The sequence below is a fragment of the Acartia tonsa genome, chromosome 2 (genome assembly GCF_053477335.1).
Source record: "Acartia tonsa isolate MP-2025a chromosome 2, ASM5347733v1, whole genome shotgun sequence".
In the NCBI taxonomy this organism is placed as follows: domain Eukaryota; kingdom Metazoa; phylum Arthropoda; class Copepoda; order Calanoida; family Acartiidae; genus Acartia; species Acartia tonsa.
This window is the reverse complement of record NC_137261.1, coordinates 17,122,035-17,145,964: the sequence shown is the minus strand read 5'-3', so window position 1 is coordinate 17,145,964 and position 23,930 is coordinate 17,122,035. Positions and strand designations below refer to the sequence as shown.

At 37.1% G+C, this 23,930-nt stretch overlaps 1 protein-coding gene across 1 annotated transcript in view; it reads left to right on the top strand.

Annotated features, from left to right (window-relative positions):
* Positions 1–479: 479 nt before the first annotated feature.
* LOC145312411 (uncharacterized) overlaps positions 480–23,930 on the top strand; it is a 122,736-nt gene continuing 99,285 nt past the window's right edge. The window contains exons 1-6 of the mRNA XM_080151647.1: positions 480–605; positions 840–976; positions 2,174–2,231; positions 12,419–12,466; positions 19,991–20,101; positions 20,472–20,515. Of these exons, the coding sequence (XP_080007773.1) occupies positions 909–976; positions 2,174–2,231; positions 12,419–12,466; positions 19,991–20,101; positions 20,472–20,515 (329 nt within the window). The 5' untranslated portion in view covers positions 480–605; positions 840–908. The remainder of the gene's footprint in view (positions 606–839; positions 977–2,173; positions 2,232–12,418; positions 12,467–19,990; positions 20,102–20,471; positions 20,516–23,930) is intronic.

The window sequence follows — 23,930 nt, the reverse complement described above, 5'->3', positions numbered from 1 at the left end:
AAACATTTTTTTTAAATCATCGATTTTTATTTGAGAAAAAATATTAATATCTTTCTGAAGATTGCGAAAGCTTAAAAAAGTTAAAGATAAATAAAATTAAAATTTAATAACCTTCGCTTTTAATAAAGTAAAAAAATAATTTTTACTATATACTAACTTTGTGTATGTTCGCCGATATTGGACGAAAATAACCTTGTTTAATTATAAAAGTTTTAAAATTTAAATTTTTCTCCATTCGGAAAGGAAACACTTTTCAGTATGGCATCAAAACCGATTAATATACGCTGGACTAAAACCGGCTCTCTGCCATGCTGAAAAATAATATATAGCATCGAATTTCATTCTAATATCCGCGGAAAGCTGTCTATAATATTATAAATATTTATTATGTAATAATAATATTAATATTTATTATATTTTATCAAAAATTTTTTGTATTTCAGATTCAAAGATGATAATTTAAAAAATTGACACTATTTTTTCAATAGCAAGAACAAGTATGCTACATTGTTGTGAAACATAAATAAATTTAATCTAATTTAAAACTACCATGGCTTACATTAGAATTATTCTAACTTTTTGAATAACCAGAGACATACAAAGAGGTAGGGAGAGGACAATGGTCTGTTTATTAAACTAGTCCCCAAATTTTTAAGATAACGTTTTCTTATTCGTTGGCTTATCAACTTTGGGGGCTTTTATTGAATTTTGATTGGTTGGTTAAGTATTTTACGTGTCTAATCGTTTCAACCACTAATTATAATCCACAGAAGTGGTAATTTTGTGTATCATCATTGGGAATGTATATCAATTTATCAGCCATTGTCTTATCCCTTTAGATCCCTGCATACAAATACCAAGTTACTTGTTTTTCCCCAACAGAAAAACCAGAAAAGAACTAGAACAAGATGATGCGAGGAGCGAAACGGTCCAGCTCAGTCGGGCTTGGCAGGACTGAGACTACCAGCAGCAGCAGGTAACCGCGATTAATATCCGCTGGATGAGAACCAGTTCTCAGCCATTCATGTATATCTTCGTATTACGGACAATTTTCCCCAATTGTTAAAATAAAACCATAAAAGTATTACCAGTTTTACCAGGCCTTCGTACCCTCGAGAGTAACAAAATTGGTTTAAATCTTATTAATATCTGCGGAAAGCTGTCTATAATACGATGCTGTCTATAATTCCCCACCTACTGGAACAAAAAATTGACCTATAAATGAGGACTAGAGTAGCAATCTAAATTTACGAAAAAATCACAATATCCATGAATATTATATCCATTTCTATAAAGTTAACATTTTGGATGAAACTAATTATCATGCCTTATGCAACGTTTCCGGAAAATAAGTAATTTTCATGTTTAGCAGGCACTACCACTACAATGGATAGAAAAAAACATGGATACATTGACAAAGGGAAATTTAGGATACTAATATGGACCTCATTTATTTGTCAAGGCCTTCATCCAGTAGGAGGAGAAGGAATGAGGTAAAAGGGGTTGATGTAGGGTTATCGCTATTTTAGCCGGCTGCTAGTATCACTTATAAGAGTACATGAAAATCTGGTGCATCATTCAAGTAATAATATATGTATAAATATCAAATTCCAGTAATTCTATTTTGGGATATCATTTCTGAAAATATTAATAATTGGAGCTGGGGAAAATTTGAGAGTACTTAATACTTACTTGGAAAGTTGGTTTTTCTATTTTATATCTGAAGAAAATCAGCACATTCTAATAAGGAGGATGGGGACATTGGTCGTTTTATTACACTAATCCCCAAAGTTTTATATTAACATTTGCTTATTCGTTGGCTTAACAACTCTAGGGACTTTTATTGAATATTGATTGGTTGGTTCATTTTGATGAGGGTCCAAACGTTGTAACCACTATTTGATAGCTACAGAAGGGGTAATTTTGTATATCATTAATGGGGATGTACATAAATTTATCGGTCATTGTCTTAACCCCTTTCTTGTTTGTGAAGAATAACAGCACATTATATTATTGTTTAATTTTAGTCTTTTAAGATCTCGCCAACCACTTAACTAATTATTTTATGACTTATTCTCAAATTATTCTTTAAAATAGTGTTGTTGTTTTTTAAAATTTTCTCAAAAAAAGTTAACAAAGACAACATATTTTAATGTATTTTATATTTTATTAGGGAGAAGGTTTCTATCGAGATACCAAATGAAGAAACACGACATCTACTTGAATACCAGGTACATATTTCTCACACCCAAGGATATTGGATTAATTAACATCCAACAGACAACCAACCCTTGGATTGCACGACCTTTGTCATAGAAGTCCTAACTGTGCATGGATTTGGGCCAAGGTATTCCCCCTACTAAAATTATCAATTATTTTTACTTGCCGTGTAGATTACACGCAACTGAGGCTTCTGTCTATTTCACTGAGTCATGGGTCCAACAGCCAAGGATATTTAGAATGGGGCGTCGTAGCTCAGTGGTAACGCACTGAGTTACGGTGATGAGAGTTCGAGTTCTAGTCCCCATGTGGCAACTCGAATTTCTCAGTTGAATACATTCACGCAACTTCCCCTGGTTGTGTAACAAGGGGATTATTGAGTAAGTTTGGATACGTAATAGTCAAGTACATACTATCAGTACTACCCTTATCCCAAGCTCCTCTGCGGAGAGCGTCATTCATTACTGTGACTTGATTTGGAACACCTGCCATACTCGGCGAGGGTGAGGTAAAAATGAGTAGCTCTCATGAGACAGCGGGTCAAGTCATAATGTGCTTGAACGTGGAGCTTGCTTGATAGCCCTAGTTGCTAGACAAAAGTATCTCAGCCTACTCCATGACTACTTAGGTCCAAACCCTAAGAGACTATGGCTAATCAATCAATCAATCAAGAATGGGCAACACCTTGAGTAATTGCTAAAAAATAGACAACCAACCCATTGAAATTCTATCTGTAATGGCAATGAGTTGTGCCTTTTTATGGGTCATGGTATCCCCTTACTCTTAGTATTGATGTCACGCGGCTTACATGTCAGAAGTATTTACCACGTTTTCACAAATGCGGCGGAAAAAAAAACAAAAAAATAATATTTAGTCAAAATACAGTCAGTACAAGATAAATTATGGTATTAGTTAGAATTATCATAACAACAATCTTCAGTTTTCCTTCTTATAAATAAGTAAAATACATATACTTCAAAGAATGAATTGAAATGTTTTTAAGAATAACTAGGGAACAAACACAGGGATCTAAAGGTGTAAGACAATGGCCAATAAATTGATGTACTTTCCCTAATATAATACACAAAATAACCCTTCTGTAGATTACAATTAGTTGTTGGAACGTTTGGACACTCAAATTTATGAACCAACTAATCAAAATTCAATAAAATGCCCAAAGTTGTAATGCCAACGAATAAGAAAAACTTTGGGGACTAGTTTAATTAATAGCCCATTGTATCCTTTTTTCCTGGAACCAACGACAAAATATTTTTGTCAATTTTGATTAGATAAAGTACGTGATGTTATAAATTATAGAAAGTGTGAAATTAGATATTAAGGAAAAGTTCATAATTATCAAAATATTATTTAGGTTTTCTGTAAGATTAAGAATAACATATTTAAAATATTACCAAAAGTACTTTTTAGTAGCTATGCTATTCTATATGTATGTTTTCGTTTCCTTCACACCTCTTTTTCTCCCTTTCTTTATTTCTATCTCTTTTTTTCTCTCACACTCTCTCTGTCTCTCTATCTTTCTATCTATCTTTCTCTTTCTCTCTCTCTCTCTCTCTTTCTCTCTCTCTCTCTCACACACTCTTTCTTTCTCTTTCTCTCTCTCTCTCTCTCTTTCTCTCTCTTTCTCTCTCTTTCTCTATCTCTCTCTCTCCCCTCTCTCTGTCTATCTCGCTCTCTAGAAAGAGATATAAAGAGATATAAATAATAGAATAATAGAATGAAAACAGCTTATGCCTAATCACCAATTACTCAATCAAATACAAGAAGTTGAGTTACAGAAAAAAAAATTGTTGTATGAAAGCTTTGTGGTTTAAATCCGGCTTAATGTCAACTATAAATAAAACAGTAAAAATATAAAAACATCAAGAAATAAAATTACATTCACATTTGTAGATGCGGAGCTCTTTTCTTTTTGTTCTTTTCTCTCACAGACTTTTTTATACTCTTGAAGGGGTTAGACATATAAAAAATACCACCTTACCCTTTAAGTTTATTTAAACAATGGAGGGTAAGTGCTCGACAGAAACTTTGTGCGAAAGCACCAGGGGATTTATTATACCTGAAAATAGCCCAATCACTGCTCAAGGTTTTCTGTAAATGACAACTAATTGATTCAGCTTTTGACTTTTAACTTTAAATTTCCAGTTTGGCTTAAAACCTATTAATATCCGCTGGATTATAACCGGTTCTAAGCCATAAATCATGTATAACATCGTTGAGACATTTTCTTTGAGAATTGAAATAAAAATCATACTCATATCATGGGGGACAACAAAACTGGTTTTAATCTTATAATTGTACATTTTCATGTCTGCGGAAAGCTGTCTATAATACAGATGCCATAAATAAATATTCTCGGCTCAATCTATTGCAGACTTCTTTGTATGGTTAGAGCGCTAAAAAGAAATTTGGGAAAGAAAAAAATGTTTGCAGTTTATTTATGAAATTCTTTGAGTGCTGCTAAATTCAATATTACCACACTATAAAGACATGGGAAAAGGGAATATTGAAAAAGGGGATATTTAAATGAAAATTTTAGGATTAAACCAGTTTTTATTAACCCTGAGTAGCCATAGTCCCGGGATAACAAAACTGAATTTATCAAGAATTTTATTTAAATATCCGTGGAAAAGTGTTTGTAATACGATGCTATATATTTTTATCAGTATGGCTGAGAACCAATTCTAATCCAGAGGATATTAATCAGTTTCGAAGCCATACTTATTCCCTTTTTTCCTGACGTACTAAAGCCATAGCTATTAGAATTTTCTATGCTTAGTGTGTTAATGGATATAATATACGTGGATATATTTACGAGGAAAATGTTGTCGTCAATGCATGTTGCTAATATTGTCCTCATTTATTAGTCAGTACTTTTCTCCAGTAAGAGGGAAGGGGATGTGGCTTTTAGCTTGAAGGATCATTTTATAAAAGTAGGCGAAAATATAATGCAATATCCAATTAATTATATATCGAATAGTGTGCTATTAATAGCTTTATAAATTCTAGGCTTTTGTTGAATCATTATATAAGCATTTTTAACAATATGACGACATAATTATATTTTTAAAATCATTTATGCAAAAATTTATTGATTTGGGATTTTTTTTCAAGTTATAACTACCGTCAACCCAGGAATAAGGTATAGCCAACAAGAGAAATAAATCTAGAATAATAATTGGGTGGTATTCTACTAAGCATTGCCTCCAACGACAGCTAAAAATCAAATATAGTTTTCGTGAATTTTTCGAATTGATTTCGTTGTTGGTATAACCCTTTACAATACATTTTTGTATTCTAATTTAAATCTTTTTTAAAGTTATACCTTTAGACTAATCTGAATATATGGTAAAACTTTCAGGAATCTAAGGAGATATGACAATGGGCGATAAATTAATTCTCCTCCACAAAATCACCCCTTCTGATGATTGAAATTAGTGGTTGAAATGTCGGTCACTCAACTTAATGAACTAACCAATCAAAACTCTCTCAATTAGTTAAGCCAACGAATAAGAAAAAATTATTACAAAACATTGGGGAATAGAGTAATAAATAGCCCGAGGCCCCTCCCTGTAAAAACTTTGCTCTATAAATTATCAGAATTTTAAGAAACTATGCCACTTTAAACTTTTTACGAATTTGGATAGAGACAGTTTCTTCAGGTTTTTTTACTGCTACTCTAAAAAAAGCTTATTATTTACACAAAAAAATTCTGCATGAGGTCTCAAATTTTGACCATAACATCCAGTCCCCTTCACTTACTCTCTCGATCATTCCTTTCTATCTAAAGGCATTTTCAAGCTGGACCCGTCTACCTTAGCCTTCAGAGCTATTCTTTCTCCTAAAATTTGTAATAAAACTAAGGACTGAATGATTTTTAACCTTTTCAATCCATTTGAAATCCAATTTTTCGCGCATTTTTTCACTGTGGTGTTATTGTGGTATTCGGCAACCGTGAGCCATGCCGATGGCAACCCTGACCTGGGTTCGGGGAAGGGCCGAGGGCCCTCCCCCGAGTCCTGGGGAAGGGGTCTGCCGACCCCCTCCCTATGCCTAAAATTAATGATAGATTCTGACAGCCTTATTATGGTTAAGCTGTATTGTTAATTCCCCCCACCCTTTCCAGGGATGGGGGATCATTATTGCCCAAACTGACTATTGTATATGTATTATATTGATTCTGTTTATGATTATTTATTCCTATCTGTGTATTTATTGTTTGTTGTATATAACGTTAGTAAACCTTAGACCCTGAATAAAGGAACAACTGAATAGACTCTGTTTATTATTTAGTGATTGCTAGAGAAGCGTAGCTTCTCTATAGTATAGGTGTCCACGTCTGTTCACACTGCCGTAGTCATTTGAACTCTGGTGTCTGCCATTTATCCTAGGCGGATACCACAACTTTTGGTGACAGCTGTGTGAGATTACGGCAAACCACAAGTGTAGAGCAGACGCGCAGCTGAGGCTAAGGTACTCCCAGCAGTGAAACTGGCAAAACTGACACAAGCAACCTGAATTACCCACCCTGGATAGCAAGGTCTAACTCTGCATCCGGCAGTTGTGGAAGCGAAACCTAGCGAAAGACCACTAAGTGTGGCGGAACCCGAGCTGCGGAGAGTAGCGAAATCGGACGAGAGACTGCGGAGAGCAGCGAAACTTGACGGAGAACCGCGAGAAGCGCCGACATCTAACGGAGAATTGAGCGCTCAAGGGCTGAAACAGGCCTGCGGACGGGCTGAAACAGGCCAAATAAGTGCAAACGGCTGAAAATAGGCCAACATTTACTGCAAGAGATAGCAGGATCCGAACCAGCGGCGCTGCAGGAAGGGACATTCCCTGCCGCCACCAGCCGGATTCGGATACACGGCGCTGCAGGACGGGACATTCCCTGCCGCCGACAGGCTGAAACAAGCCAAATAGCTGCGAGCTGCGAGCGAAAATACGAGTGTAGTGTACCAAGCAGAAGAAAACTACGTTAACTCCAAGTATCCTGAGAGGCTACAGCGCAGCCACCCATCTAGAAAAACAGATATTATATCACATTTTAGGGATTACCACCCTAGTGTGAAGGCTGAACAATAGATTTATGAGCAAGGCTTGGTAAACAAATTTGTTGTGTATTGTGATAAAGCCAAAAATAGAACCTAGATGTAATATAACAATGCATTGATAAACAATCTAACCCCCCAAGCCTTCAGCACAACAAATACACCCCTTATCCCAACGGAAGGGGAGGGGCCCACCATCAATTGAAGAAAATACAATCAAGGTGACATAACAATAAGCTCAGGATTAAGGAAAGGGCACAATTACCTCACCACACAGTTACTTCAAACCTACAGCACCCCCCCTCCCCATAGGGGGGAACGGACGGTTTTACCCCGTCCCCTCACGCGCTCCCCCTTCCTACCCACACTTGAATAAGTCCGCCCACGGTGTGGAGATAGCGACCGGGAGAACAGAGCGCCATTTACGGGTCGCACAGCAGAGCTCGGGACGCACAACAAAATTCAACGGACGAATAAGACAAAGCGGACCAATGAGAGAGCGGATTGAGGGATAGGTGCGCGTTTTACCTGTGTGCGCGAATCTGACGGTGCGTAAGCGCGTTGCAAGGAAAGGATATTTCACGCACACACACACACACAGGAGCGGAGCTACTCCATAGCATCCAACAGAGATATTTTTAGAAAAAAAGACTTGCAAGCTCCTCCCTCCTATCTATAGTGTGATAAGGAAAACCAAATCAGTTCCTGACAGCAGTTCAGACCCTCAACAGCTATCTACACCTACCAGCCTACTCTACAACTCAGAAACTAGTGACAAGTACTTTAGGTACACCTAATTTAAATCTTTGTAGTTAAACTACCAACCTAGTGATAAACAGTGTTGGCTGCTAGGCTAGAAAGCCTCAAGTGTAAACCATTTATAGTATTGACTTAAAACTTCGTGTCCCGCCGCTGAACCTTTGACCCGATGGAGCAGCCACAAGCGCCAGGAGGCGACCAGCTCCAAGGATGGCTCCAGGATGATCCCCAGCCGGCTCCAGCCGAGTACCGCAAGCTGATGCTGAGTAACCTGCCGGAGTATCGAGGACCGCCCAAGCAATCCTGGAATTCCCACATCCGGAGACTCGAAATGTCATGGGCGGCTTACCGTGTGCCCCCCCATGACACACTAAACCGCCGCAACGCCCTTTTACTATCCCTGGCGGGGCAAGCGGCGGAGATGGCCTCTCATCTGTTTGGCGAGGCAGGCCAAGCCTTGACATACGAACAAGTCAAGGCCGAGTGTGAAATGTTATTTCATCCAGCCTATGAATCTCAGACCCTGAAGCAAGCCTTCAGAGATTATAGGCAACACTCGACAGAACCTATACAAGCATACATATCCACAAAGTGTGCCTTGTATAGGGAGGCCTATAGCCATGAGGACCTTGAATTATTGATAGACGAATTAAATCGTGGCATTCGTAACGCTAATGTGAAACGTGAAATGATGGGTCATGAGATCGCCTCGGTACCTGAGTACACGAGGCAAGCCATGTTTACCGTCACAATGATCACCAAGCAGCTGAAGGAGGGTGTGTGCCTAGTGGACGCCACCGACGGGCTCACGGGATCAGCCAGCGTCCAGTTGCCCCAATATGATGAGTCGGAGCCAATGGAGATTGGCGCCTTGGCTCCGGGTCTCCACCAGATGGGGAAGGTCGCCCCAGATGACAAGATTCCAGGCCGCTGCTATCGCTGCCATGGGAAAGGCCACCGAGTCCGAGACTGTCCTACGCCTATGGAGGTCAGCCTAGAAGAGAGACGCACCCAGCCACGCCGTGACCGTCCTGCCAAATGTGACCGTTGCCACTATGCAGGCCATACGGCGGCCAAGTGCAAGGCCGACTGGGACCAGGTAGCCGGCCGGAGACGCGTCGCTGACAAGGGCGCTCCCTCAGGAAAGCCCAGCAGAGTAGCCAACATGGAAGGGAGCGCGCCCCCAGCAACACTCCAGCAAGCTGCCGCCCCCACCGCAGCGGGCCGAGCCGACGGAATGCCGCAGTTTGGAACCCTCCCAGCTAGGATCAACGTGCTGGGAGGAGCGGCTGAACCCAACCGGGTTGGTCTGGGCTTCAGCCTCAATCACCTGGGACCGGAGTTCGTGAAGCCCACCAACATTGCAGAGCCAGAAGTCCTGAGGCCTCAACCCTTCAGCCTCAACATGATGGGGCCTGCCAGACCGAGTCTACCCAGCAAGAGTGGAGGGGCGCTACCCAGCGCCACTGAGACGGTGTACGGGGAGGCCCTGGCGGCCGCTGAGCGAGAGAGGCAGGAGGCGCTAGCCAGCGCATCGGAGTCGATGTATGGGGCGCCATCCGGCGCCGCCACCTGGGAAGGACGAGAGGTGCGCCCCCGCACCCCCAAGCTGACGTCTGGGGCGGCAACCGCCGCCGCCACCTGTGATGACTGGGGGGTGCTATCCAGCGCCCCCACCCTGGTGCCTGGGGCGACAACCGTCGCCGCCACCGAGATACCTGGATCCTGGAACGAGCCAGCAGCCCCAGAGGGAGGGGTGACATCCGTCACCCCCAGTCAGCCAGCGCCACCAGCCAGCAGGGAGGGTCCAGCGATCCATCAGCCAGCGCCACCAGCCCGTAGGGAGAGCCCAGCCATACACCATCCAGCGCCCCCTGCCAGCCGAGGGAACCCAGCTGCCCATCATTCCCAACCAAGCCAGGATAAGTTAAATTTGACAAATGTATTGTATCCAAAGTATTGTAACCCTCCAGCCTTGCCTGTGCCTCCCGCACGGAGCCGCTACACCAGGAGGTGCCCTTGGGCCATGAGGTACATGTCCTGCAGCAAGTCAAGATTAGGGAAACAACGGGATATAGCTGTCAACTCACCATGTCCCAGTGGACATTTAGGTGTGGAGTATGGGGCCACCTCAAGGTGACCTCGGTCCCCACCCTCATGCGGCCAACCAAGATTGATCCAGAAACGTGCCGAGACCTGGCCAGGAACCGAGTCTACACGCTGCCAGGCAAGACCCAGCCACTGACGTTTCAGCTGAACCATCCCCTGTTCTTCACCCTCGATATGGTGGGCGCCTTGGTCAACAGCCCCGAGGGGGTGGGTTGTGAAGGGGAGGACGTCCATTTCGAGGGCCAGCTGTACCGCAATGAATTAGTGCTCCAGGAGCGACGGCTGCTGGTCAAGGAAGAGACCTATGTAGTCGAGAATGGATGGGTGGAGTCCCAGTCTGACCACCTGACCCTAGAGTGTCCCCATTCTGAGCTGTCCTGCATCACTGGGGAGGCCACCTACGTGTGGGACCACCTGGGGAGAGATTGCCCCTTGAGGCTGATCCGCAGCCTCCAGCCTAGCCTAGTGATGGATGCGTTTCTGGTTGACCATCAAGCCCAATTCTTCATCAACATGACTACCCCCACCTCAATAGTGAACTGCGACTTTGAGGCCCATGCCACCAACCACCCAGCATTGTTCGTGGCAGCTGACCCGGCCGCGGCAGCGCTGCCCAGAGTATCGGCCAGGGACGTGGATGTCCCCCTGCAGGCCCAGATACATGCAGGTTACATTGGATTTACCCTGGAGACTCGAATGAGAAGCACCGCAGCAGAAGAAGTAGCGGCCAATTGCTGGAAGCTCCAGCAACTAGACCCGGCCCATCCGGTGCGTGTCCAGGGGAGCACGTTCTCTGTGCTGAGGGGAGATGTACTGCTCCAGCTTACCTGCCAACGCAATAAATATGTTGTCAGGGAGAGCAATGAAGAAGAGGCCACCCCCGCTGGATACACCCAAGCAGCTGCTGACAGAGCCCTTGGATGACTTTAGTTCGGGAGGCTTGTATTCGCAGGCTGAGCTGAACGACTGGCAGCAGCTGCTAGCGTTCCCAGCGTATAAGGCCGCCATGCTGACCGGCCTGTCGTATGGCTCATGCGTTCAGCAAGGTAGCTGTTCAGCCACCGGAGACCATGGGATCGTGTCCTACGATATTGACCGACTGGCGGAGGAAGGAGAAGCAGCCCTGGATGTCTGGGCTGGGTTCAGACAGGCTATTCACGAGTGGGGAGATGGCGCAGCCATACTGTGTTTGCTGTTGTTGATTCTCAAGCTGCTGGGAGACTTAACCATCATTTCCCTGGCAGCCGCACAAGGAGGTGTACGGGCCGCCATGAACGCGATGTCACAAGTGTTCCTGTACCACCCAACCTTGTATCGTAAGGCCTTGGCCAGAGCCAGGCTCACCCATGCCAAGTCCCGGGACTTTTCAGTAGACTGGGATGCCATTCCTACCGGCCGGGAAGCAGCCGAGGAAATGGTGTCCATGCAATCAGCCTTCCGAGGGGAGAGTTGTGGTATTCGGCAACCGTGAGCCATGCCGATGGCAACCCTGACCTGGGTTCGGGGAAGGGCCGAGGGCCCTCCCCCGAGTCCTGGGGAAGGGGTCTGCCGACCCCCTCCCTATGCCTAAAATTAATGATAGATTCTGACAGCCTTATTATGGTTAAGCTGTATTGTTAATTCCCCCCACCCTTTCCAGGGATGGGGGATCATTAATTCCCAAACTGACTATTGTATATGTATTATATTGATTCTGTTTATGATTATTTATTCCTATCTGTGTATTTATTGTTTGTTGTATATAACGTTAGTAAACCTTAGACCCTGAATAAAGGAACAACTGAATAGACTCTGTTTATTATTTAGTGATTGCTAGAGAAGCGTAGCTTCTCTATAGTATAGGTGTCCACGTCTGTTCACACTGCCGTAGTCATTTGAACTCTGGTGTCTGCCATTTATCCTAGGCGGATACCACATTATCATAATGAAAAGAGGCATTTTTCTTGATTTTTAAGTTTACCTCGATTTAACAAATTCAATTTAAACATAAATAAATCAATCCCCCAGGTGGGTAGAATATAAAAATTGTCTTCCTTGAATTTAAGTGTTTCCACTGTAAAAATATCATGCTTACTTTGCCTATAACAATGGTAGCCATATTAAAGGCAAATGATTTATAATTTTTATATTGTAAATGTTTTTAACCTCGGAGCTAAGAAAACTAGAATTAATTTTATTTTACTATCCACGGAAAACTGTCTGTAATACGAGCGATAAATAACAATTTACCTTGTAATATTATTATTACTACTTTATTTAAGGTTGTACAAGACACAGTTTCTCCTACTGCTGTGGAGGCTAATTCTAAGGTAAAATATTAGATATTCCTCAGGGCTCGGCAGCCGCACGTCAGCCGCCTGTAAGCCCTAGGGAAATCAATCTTTTACAATTTAAAAATCTTTTTTTAAAAGTTGAAATCTATTACAAAATTTTTATTAAATATTTAAAATTTGATCTTTGTGACATGTTAACAATCCTTTATTTATTGGTCAGTTCGTTCATACAGTAGGAGAGGGTGGGATGGAGTAACTGGGGATAGATGGTGGTATTGTTATTTTAGCCAGCTGCTGCGAGTATTACTGTATTAAAGTACATTTAAATATGGTGCAAGTAATAATATATCGATTTCACTTGGTGACAATTTAATTTTTACAATATAAATGAATACCTCTTTTTGATCTTTCTGAATATTAGATTTGTTTTCCTAGTTCAAATATGACTAATTAAATTTACATAAAATAAGTATCTTACATCTTACAGAAAATGTTTTAAATAAATGATTTTAGAAACGTCCTTGCTTTTTATACAGGGGGGTAAAATGAGTGGTTTGAAGGGGGTAATCTAATGTATTTTTCAAAATTTTGTGGGGGATAAATTAAGGTTTTAAAGTTTGAGAGGTGCAAACACCCCCACCTTTTGACGTCCATGGTAGCGGTAAGTTTATATTCTGTAATTGAAGAATTATCGTAGCTGTTTTACTATAAACTAGCGGTATCGAACCTAGTATCTAGGGTCAGTCTAAAAGGAAAGTAGCCTAAAACCATTTTGTGAAGCTTCCTGAAAGAATATAATTCAATCATTTCAGTAGTTATCGAGATCTTAAGCTACAGACAAAAAATTCTACTACTATATATAATAAGATAAATGTATTGATATAAAATCCATATGTTTCTGTTTTTTGGGCAAAAATTGGCCTGATTTCAACTTTTGATTAATTTTCCAGTTTTTGTTGGCCAAAACTTTTCGCCTTTAATCTTTAAACAAGAGTTATAACAGTTCCTTCCTATAGTTTTTAGGTTCTGCAATAAATGTATAAGTATAGATGTATAAACTGGCCCAAGTAATTGTGATCCTTTTTGTGTGCTAGCAAATTGCTTTCTGTTCTTTCTGTAGTGACTTAGTTGTGTTAATATTTCCGACTCTATTAGCTGATTTCAAATACCTAATACAAAATTGGGACAGGGTCACTACCCTGGGAGAAAAATAACTACTCGAAAAAAAGTTTAAAATTAAAATAGATGGTCCACTTGCACTCCTCTTTCTTAAAGTTTCCCTAGAGGTCTCTAGGGGGTACCCTCTATTAAAACATTAAACGTTTGTTAATTATATTTGTTATTTAAACTTTTCCAAATGATATTTAAAATCTTTTTTTGCTTACATTTTAATTCTTTTACAATACGTATAATGTGTATTAAATCATAAAATTTGCATCTTTTGATGTAATTTTTCATATTTTGTTGTAAACTCTATGTACTGTATTTTCTTCAAGGGAGGGAGGGGATATTGGGATGTTTATTACACTAGTCCCCAAAGTTTTCTAAAAACATTTTCTACTGAATTTTGATTGGTTGGTTCATTTATTTTAGTGTCTAAATTTTTAAACTTTCAAGTTTCTATTTATACAGAAGGGGAAATTTTGTGTATCATCTTTTGGGTTACACATTAATTTATCGGCCATTGTCTTATCCCTTTAGATCACTGGTTTTCTTCGAAGTTGTGCAACCATATCCGTATAATATCATGTAAGTCAAGTAATTCATAATTTGTAAAACGTTTCTCTAGAAAAGAAACTATAAGCAGGCAAATTGTGAAGAAAAATCTTTGAAAAATAATGTGATTTAGGGACAAGCGGACGTACAGAAGAACGGATGGACATAAAGACCCTAATTATAGAAAAGCTTAGCTTTTGAAGACTCTAATTATAGAAAAGCTTTGCAATTAACAATAAGTGTATTTTTGTCAAATTTTATAAGTGTGAAAATGACAATGAAACAGTGTTAACAGCGAGAAAGGTGTAATTTTAAATTATATTGTCAATTATACACCTAAAACAAATTTTTTATAACGTACACGATTTTTATCAAAAACATTTGCTAGTCGTATAGGCGACCATAGACGTCCAAGGGGGGGGGGGGGTAAATGGGTGATTACCCCCCCTCAAACGATTTTGGGGGTGCCGTAGGCAACCCCAAAATATTTTTCATTTTACCCCTCCCATTTAAAATTTATCCCTACCTTGGGGGTGCCGTAGGCACCATCAACCATTTAGAAGGGGGTATTTACCCCCTCAAACAATTTTAGGGGGGGAAATACCCCCCCCCCAAAAAAAAAAAAAAATAAACAATCTTTAACAAAAAAAAACTTTGGCGAGCTTCGCGCGCATTTTTACTACTAAATATTAATACATTATCAAATACCCCCCCCCCCAAAAAAAAAAAATTTACCCCGGGGGTAAATTTTGGGGGGGGGGGTAAACAAAATTTACCCCTGCCAACAGATTTCAGGGGGGAAATAAAAAAGCTTGGACGCCCCTGTAGGCGACAGCACCTCTTTTGAAAGCATATGCACTTAAATGTGAATAATGTGCAAAATAATTGAATTTTTATATAAACACTTTATCAATTTCCTGTTACAACATCAAAATAGTTTAAAATCTTAAAAACCTGCTCATAATTTATTTTAGTTCATAAAATATACGTTTTTTTTTGTAAAACAAATTCAATATATTTAGTTTCGTTATTATATTTGACAATGTTCTTTAGTTTGATTTGAATGCCGCTGTGATTTTCACGTGACATCATTCAGATTTGGTCAGAATTCTGTCAGAACCTACTATATTCTTCACTTTAAGTGAGTTCCCAAAGTCTAAGATCCATAAAATATTAAATATTTAATCCATTGTCTCATCCCTAGATGATTTGTGAAGCTTTGCTTTAATGGATGTTATCATCCCAGTAAATCTAAAGTTCATATCTTTCAAAGATTGTAAAGATCAGGGAAGGAAGGGACATTGATCTGTTTATTGCACTAGTACCCAAAGTTTTATGATAAATTTTTCTTATTCATTTGCTTAACAACTTGGGGGACTTTAATTGAATTTTGATTGTTTAGTTCTTTAAGTGTCCAAAGGTTTCTACCACTACTGTAATCTATAGATGGGTAATTTTGTGTACCATCAATGTACATAGATGTACATCAATTTATCGGCCATTGGCTTATCCCTTTAGATCCCTGGTAAATATGCAACAATATAACATTTTAAAAATGCACTTTTATTCTTTTATCATATTTATGAATGAACTAAAGTTAATCTTAAGATATATCAGAATGTAATCTTTATATTTACCTCATCCAGCATTTCTTTAAAATTTATTTTAGCCTCATATTAAAACTCGCTTTGAGACTTTTATTTTTTTTAAAGAGGGATTGTTTGGGACTAGTTTAGGCTGCCAGCTGCCAAGCCGCCCTGACATATGCCTTATAATCCGGCTTGTGACTCACTAAGCTACAACCATCAGCTGCAGTTGCAGTCGCCAGATAGATGATAGCTTACTTAAAAAGTTGCATGCCTAACTAACTTTAGTCTTTAAATAGTAATAATACTCAGAAATATGCAGGGATACTTTCCAAGCTTCAAGTTTATTTAACAAATTTAATCATTGCATTATTAGTTTTAAACACAATCTAAAATATGAACATATATCTAATTAAAACAAATAACAGGATGTGAGTCTGTTTGTCTTTTTTTATCGAAAGATATTTCTAACCACTGGACCGATATGGCTATTCTTTTTAGCGAAGTTTCTTAATTGGTAAAACAAAAAGAGTTGATTTATCAAATATATTTTTAATAAAAGTGGCGTCACTCTATAGTTTTCATGTACGTCTGGCAACTTTCTTCTATTTTGGCGTTGTCATCCTTGTTTTATATTAAATTTAAGCATGTTTCATGATTATAACTCTTGGCATTATAATGGTTTTGATTGATAAAACTTTCAAACTTTATTTATCAAATAATTTCTTTACTCAGGCCAGGAAAATTAAAATTTGTTGTTTTTGGCTTTTTATCATTTTCTTTCAATTATTCTTAGAACATATAAGCTTAGACGTTTTTGCCCCTTTAATAATTAAATGGTGTCATAAGTTTAAGAATAGTTATTTCTCGCATCGTATTATAAACAGCTTTCCGCGGATAAAGAATGTACAATTATGAGATTAAAACTAGTTTTTTTAGCCCCGAGGTGACGAAGTCACCGGCTAAAAAAACTAGTTTTAATCTTATGATTGTACATTTCTATATTCGTAGAAAGCTGGATATAATACGATGCTAGACATAGTTTTTTCGTATGGATGAGAACCGGTTCCTATCCACCGGATTCGAATTAATACGAGAAAATAGATTTATTATTACTTGGATCTTACACCAAATTTCATGAACTGTAGCCTGTAGCGTCAGAAATATAAACACAGCCAAGACGCTTAAAAAGAGCAGAGAGAAATTTGCTAGCTGACGTAAAAGGTCCTCACCACTTGGGTCAGATAGTTGTCTGGGTTATACATCTATACTTATACATTTATTGTAGGATATAAATAACTTTTATGTTAAAATCTAAAGAAAATTTATAGGGATAAACGGACTTAATCTAGTTTTTGGAAACTGCCTAAAAACAATAGATTGCAATATCTAGATTGATTGAAACAAATTTGATGTACAAAAAAGAATAGCTAATTAAATGTACATAGGATATACGAGGATATAATGACTGGGTAAGATTTATCGTCAATTTAGCTTGCTAATATGGTCCTCATTTATTGGTTAGTTCTTTCATGTTGAAGGAGGGTATGGGGTAAAAGGGGTGGATGGGGGGTATCATTATTTAGCCAGTTGCGAGTATCACTTTTTCAGAGTACATAAAAATCTTGTGCAACATGATAGGAAAAAGACGGATTATTTTAACTTTGTGTCGTAAATGTATATTTTAACCCTAAGCATGTTGATTTTCTAAATAATTGATACCTCTATCTTGGAACAGGGATCTAAAGGGATAAGACAATGTACTATAAATTGATGTAAATAACAATGGTTATACACAAAATTAACCCTTTTGGAGATTACAATTAGTGGTTGAAACGTTTGGACAATCAACTTAATGAACCAACTAATACAAATTCATAAAAGTCCCCAAAGATGTTGAGCCAACCAAGAAGAAAACGTTATTAAAAAACTTTGGGGACTAGTGTAATAAACAGCCAAATGTACCCTCCCTCCCTGTTTATGAAGCTAAGTTTGTTATTCCCCTATCTATTGGTTTAGCCAAGTTTTTGCAAAGAAATTCATTTATTATGCACATGACGCAAATATATTTTGCAAACCTGTAATATATATTTAGAGTTATCATTTACATTATTTTGTTTTATATCATTTTCATATTGATAGTCTAATTTTAAAATAATACATCAATGGAGAATATACGTATATATTATGACAGGGGGAAAATTAATGTCAATTTAGGTTGCTAACATGGACCTCATTTTTCGGTCAATTCGTTCATCTAGTAGGAGAGCAGGGGATGGGGTAAATAAGATGGATGATGGATCTTTAATTTAGCCAGCTACAAGTTTCAGTTTTTTTTATCGTATCTTGGTGTAAGATCCAAGTAGTATTAAATCCATTTTTATATCATATAATTAACTGGCCCCAAGTCCCAGCTTTGGAATAGGATTGATCGGTCTAAAAATCATTGGTTTAATATCGAATTACTCAAGAAAATAGATTTATAATTACTTGGATCTTACACCAGATTATCATGTACTATAATAAAGTAAAACCTGTAGCTGGCAAAAAAAACGATACCTCACCCACCTTTTTACCCCATCCCTCGTCTGCTACTGGATGAACGAACTGACCAATAAATGATGTTAGTAAACCTAATTCTTTTCCTTGTCATAATATCCTCGTATATATTCTACATCCATTCTCAAGGGAAAAAAACACATGTTTTTTTTTTAGATTCAAGGAAAGGTCATGTAGAATAGATTGTACAAAAATCATACCTGGATTTTTTTCCAAGTATGACTTCCAACCCGATTAAAATCTGCTGGATTAGAACCTGTTCTCAGCCATAATGAAAAAACATGTTTATCATCGTATTACAGACAATTTTGACAATTTATGATTTTTTATTTTAATATCCAAGGAAAGCTGTCTATAATATAATCCGATAAATAACTATTCTTTTAGAATACGTAGTTTTCTTAATATTCCATTCAAGGAAAGGTCATGTAGAATAAATTGTACAAAAATCATACCTGGATTTTATTTTTTGGCTTATAAACTTATTAAAATCTGCTGGATTAGAACCAGTTCGCCACAAACAATGAAAAAACGTATTACAGACAATTTTCCACGAAATATGAAAATTATAAAATTATTAAAGTTTTGTTAGACCTAGCCATCGGCATCTTGGGGTTTAACAAAACTGGTTTTAATTTATATTTTTTTCATTTTGATATCCACGGAAAGCTGTAATATGATTCGATAAATAACTATTCTTTAAGAATACGTAGTTTTTATTAAATTACAAACATATAAGGTTGAAAAATATGTTTATTTTTCTAACATATTGCGAAAATATGAAAACAAAATGTTTTTACTTTAAATTATTTGAATAACCAGTAAGGAAATGAAAATATACGTAAAAATTCTTTTTCTTTTTTATCTTTATTTAATCAGATGCAAAAAAAGTAAAACTATCTCATGTGTTTTTTTGGTTTTATAATAAAGGTACTAAGAAAGAGAGGGAATGTCTGATTGAGCCAATAGGAGAATCGCATCGGTACATACATTTAATTTCATTGGTTGAAATTTAGTACACATCTTGTTACGAATGCATGTTTTTTTTCATTTCATAAATAAATAAAAGTCAGCTGTAAACAGTATATTTTCTTAGTAAAAAGCTTTGCGGAATCAGAATTAATTGCCTAAAAATTTCGTTTAAATTTGAAAGCTTCGTAACGAGGTGGATTCTTAAAAAAAAGTTAGGCTAGCTAATCGCTGGTGAGGCAAAATCATTTTTTGTGAAAAATCCTCCAAAATCAAATAAAAAGATTTACAAAAATTAAATAAAATCTTAAAAGGGTTATTAACATATGATTTTGTTTAATTTTTGTAGATTTTTAATGTGTTTTTGGATGATTTTTCACAAAAATAATTTTGCCTCACTATCGAGTAGCGAGTCTATAATTTTTTAAGAATCCACATCAGCTTGAGTCGAAAGTAAACAATACTTTTGTCTGCCAGAAATGTTCCTTCTTAGATTTGACGAAAAAAGGGTTCAGAATATGCTTCTATTCTACTATTTCTATTGGTTTTTATAAACAGTTTATATTCTGTAAAATTTCGTCGGCTAGCCCAAGAGTTAGGTTTTCCTTAGGTTTCTCTGTATGGGAACACCAAAATAATATATCCATGTTATTATGTCCATTTCTCTACAGAGCGACCAGATGATGTTTCTCTGTATGGGAACACCAAAATAATATATTCATGTTATTAGGTCCATTTCTCTACAGAGAGACCAGATGATGTATCTCTGTATGGAACACCAAAGGAAGAAGACCTTCCCTCACTTCAAAATCACCAGTCATCGTTCACCAATATAGCACAGGAATGATTAAATTTATATTTGCACAAAAACCAGATATATAGAAGCTTTCCTGATAAGCAAATGACCAGACAGGTATAAGACAATGGCCGATAAATTGATGTACATTCCCAATGATGATCCCCCTACTGTAGATTACAATTAGTGGTTAAATGTAAAACACATAACCTAATGAACCAACAAATCAAAATTTAATAAAAGTCCCAAAAGTAACTAAGCTAACAAATAAGAAAATGTTAGAATAAACACTAAACAGCTAAAGTTTAGACTTCCAGCGGATTTTTAAAATTGTAAAAGGTTGATTTACCTGATGCTTCCGGGGGGTTAAAGTGCGGCTGCCGAGCCCTGAAAATAATTTAAGCATTTGTATCAGAACCATCACCAATTACACAACAGTGTAGGCAACAATACAGCCAGGTAAAAACTTTTAATTTAGTAAGCAGCTTATTTAGGCGTCTTAGAATTGTCCTATCGATTTTAAACTTGGCATGGGGATTCCTGCAGAAGTCAGGTTCGATTTATACAGCATATAAACCTCCTCCATATAAACCAGAATGTCAGTACGTCCATTAATAATAATACTGTTCATCTGATTTTTGGAACACTGATTCCTATTACAACAAGGTACAATTTTATAAACAACGCATCTCTAGAATCAAGTCCTAATGATGTAAATATGTTCTTTTATTACATTTTTATTGGTTGGTCTAGTAACTGGCATGTACCAACATACTAAAGAAGGGGTAATTTTGTTTATTATCATTAGGGATATATATCAGTCTATCATCTAATGTCTTATCCCTTAAGATCCCTGCTAGTTAAGATTCTTTTTAAATGTAAAAAGTTTCCTTTCAATCTTTTTTCATTTCCCACCTAATGCAATCCATCAATGGATATACATTAAGTGGATATATTGACAAGGTTGCTAACATGTACCTTATTTATTGGTTGATTCGTTCATCCATTAGGAGGAAAAGGGATAATGGGTAAAGATTAGAGTAAAACACTAGAGGGAGAAATGGTTAAATAAGTGTATCTCCCCATCGCAACCGCCTTGTGCAACCTTTATATTGGGTCATTGAAAATCAACCAATAGTGTCGCTTATATTGACACAGCCAAGTAGCAGAAAATAATTTAGAAGTAGACGAAAGAGGTCTTTGAAAAAGAAAGAGAGGTAGTTGTCTGTATATAAATCTATACTATAGATCTGTTGGGTAAAGTAAGGTATCGTTATGTAAGTCAGCTAAAAGCATCACTTTTCATAAATTTTGCTTGAAATATAAAGATATCTTAAAACTGATTGATTGGGCTTGTAAAGAAACCATTTGAGTATCTTTGGTCGAAAAAGGTCTGATTTGTGAGCATTTTTTACCAAGTTGTGGCCAAATAATAATAAAACATAAAATAAAGTAACAAACTTTATATAAATTCATACTGCTCTTTTTGGTAATATTAAAGCAACATCCAATTAATAATATATCGATTAATCCATCCATCAATCTATAGATCAATTTCTTTTGTATACAAGCTGAAACTTGTGTGACTTTTTTATGCCTATGCACTTACATTACAATGCACTGAACATATGCTACATATACCAGGGATCTAAAGGGATAAGACAATGAACGATAAATTTAAGTACATCCCCAATGATGATACACAAAATTACCCATTTTGCAAATTACAATTAGTGGGTGAAATGTTTAGACACTTAACTTAATGAACCGACCAATCAAAATTCAAATAAAGTACCAAAAGTTGTTAAGCCAACGAATAAGGAATCGTTATTATAAAACTTCGGGAACTAGTGTAATTAACAGCCTAATGTCCCCTCCTTCCCTGCATATATAGATACACACATCTTCTTATATAACTTTCATTTATGTAATAGAGTTGTAAAAATAGAGCATTAATCAATAAGCATATGGATTGGCATATCGTTACAATAGAGTATATATAATAGAGCATTATTCAATAAGCATATGGATTGGCATATCGTTACAATAGAGTATATATAATAGAGCAGTAATCAATAAGCATATGGATTGGCATATCGTTACAATGCACCAAAGTATTGAAAGCAGCCCTTTGAAAGACTTGTTGATTATTATTAACAAGCGGCTGCGATCTTAGCACTAAGGAGCTATGCATTTGAAAAATTAAGGAAAGCAATAAAATGGCCTAAAATCAAACTTAGATATAAGAATCAAATAACCTAAAACCATCCAGGGATCTATAATAAACTTCTATAAAATGGAGAACTTAATCGGTTCAATAGTAAATCTTAAGTGTCCAGTGGTTTGTGATGTATTTTGATACAAACATGCAGACACGTCAATTAATCATTGGCTTATTGACCAAATTTAGATAAAAAAAATAAAAGGTGTGACAAACAAACAAAAATTTTAATACTTTCATAATTCTATTTTTTTCTCCTTTTTATTGGTATATTAATACATATGGTGCATTATTTGCCAAATGTACCACTTTTCTGCACTACCTCTCCGATTTTGTTAATACTCTATATTTTGGTCCGTTGGGTGATTCAAGGATGCTGGATGGCCAAAAAAAAGTTTCAGAGTCCCTGGATGTCTAGATATCTAGCTATCTATGAAGGTAGGTAACAAAAATTTAAAAAACACCCATTTTTTCACAATTTTAAAAATTAATTTTTTCATCAATCTTACATCCAACCTATACATTTTATACACCAAAATGATTGTTTATTCATGTAAAAAGCGCACATAATGCCATTTTGGCCAAAACTCTAATTTTACAGGGTGTCCAACAAAAAGTGTATTTTGGATATCTAGCGTAATACCCAAAATACCTGTCCGAAAAAAATCATTTTTTTTGGCTTAAATCCTGTGTTTTATCTGTGGGCATATGTGGTATATAACGGTTCGGAGGACCCGGGACTATAAGGTTGTCAAAATTCATTTTGGAACACCCTGTAAATGGGATTTTTGTGTCTGTAGAGCTAAAACTTGGTCCAAATTGGCTATTTTTTTCAAATACTCTAATATGTGTCTTAGTATGTTTGGCCATAGTGTTTTCTGACCAGATCAATATTTTCCTATTTTTTGGACACCCTGTATTTTCAAAAAAAGAAAAAAAAATTTAGTTTTTTAAAAAAAATTTTTTTCTATTTTTAAGTTACTTAAAACTGTCATATCGATACAGATTTTGACTAATAACAATAATATTTTCCTATTTTACAAATTTTTACACTTTTGGGACACCCTGTGCATGTTTTTGAAAAATGATAGTTTTTGCCCATTTTTGGGAGGAAGGAGTCGTTTTAAGGCCATAGACTATTTCTTCATTTTAGTAGAACTTTTCAAGATACATCATTTGTTATTTATGCAAAAAGCGTAAAAACCGAACCGTTTTGCCGTTATTCACTGCCAAAGGCGGAATTTTTTACGTTTTTTGCCGTTCCCGAGGATTTAATGCGCATTTTAGGTAGGAAGACGTGGATTTTTCAAGATTACTCTGAAATACTTTTATTTAGGAAATTTAATTTTCTAAAATTCATATTAAGTCAAATTTTTTGTGCAGCTAACTGTTTTTCGTCGAGATGGATTTCAATTGTTAAAACAAGAAAATGAAGTGTATATAATATAAATAATTGCTATAACATAAGTAATAAAAGAAACATAAACCATGTGCATTTGAAATTCCTTTTGACAAAAATCGGTTGGATATACAAAAATTTTTACTTCACATGAAATTTAGTAAAATAAAATGCCTAAATAAAAGTATTTCACAGTTATCTTGAAAAATCAACGTCTTCCTACCTAAAATGCGCATTAAATCCTCGGGAACGGC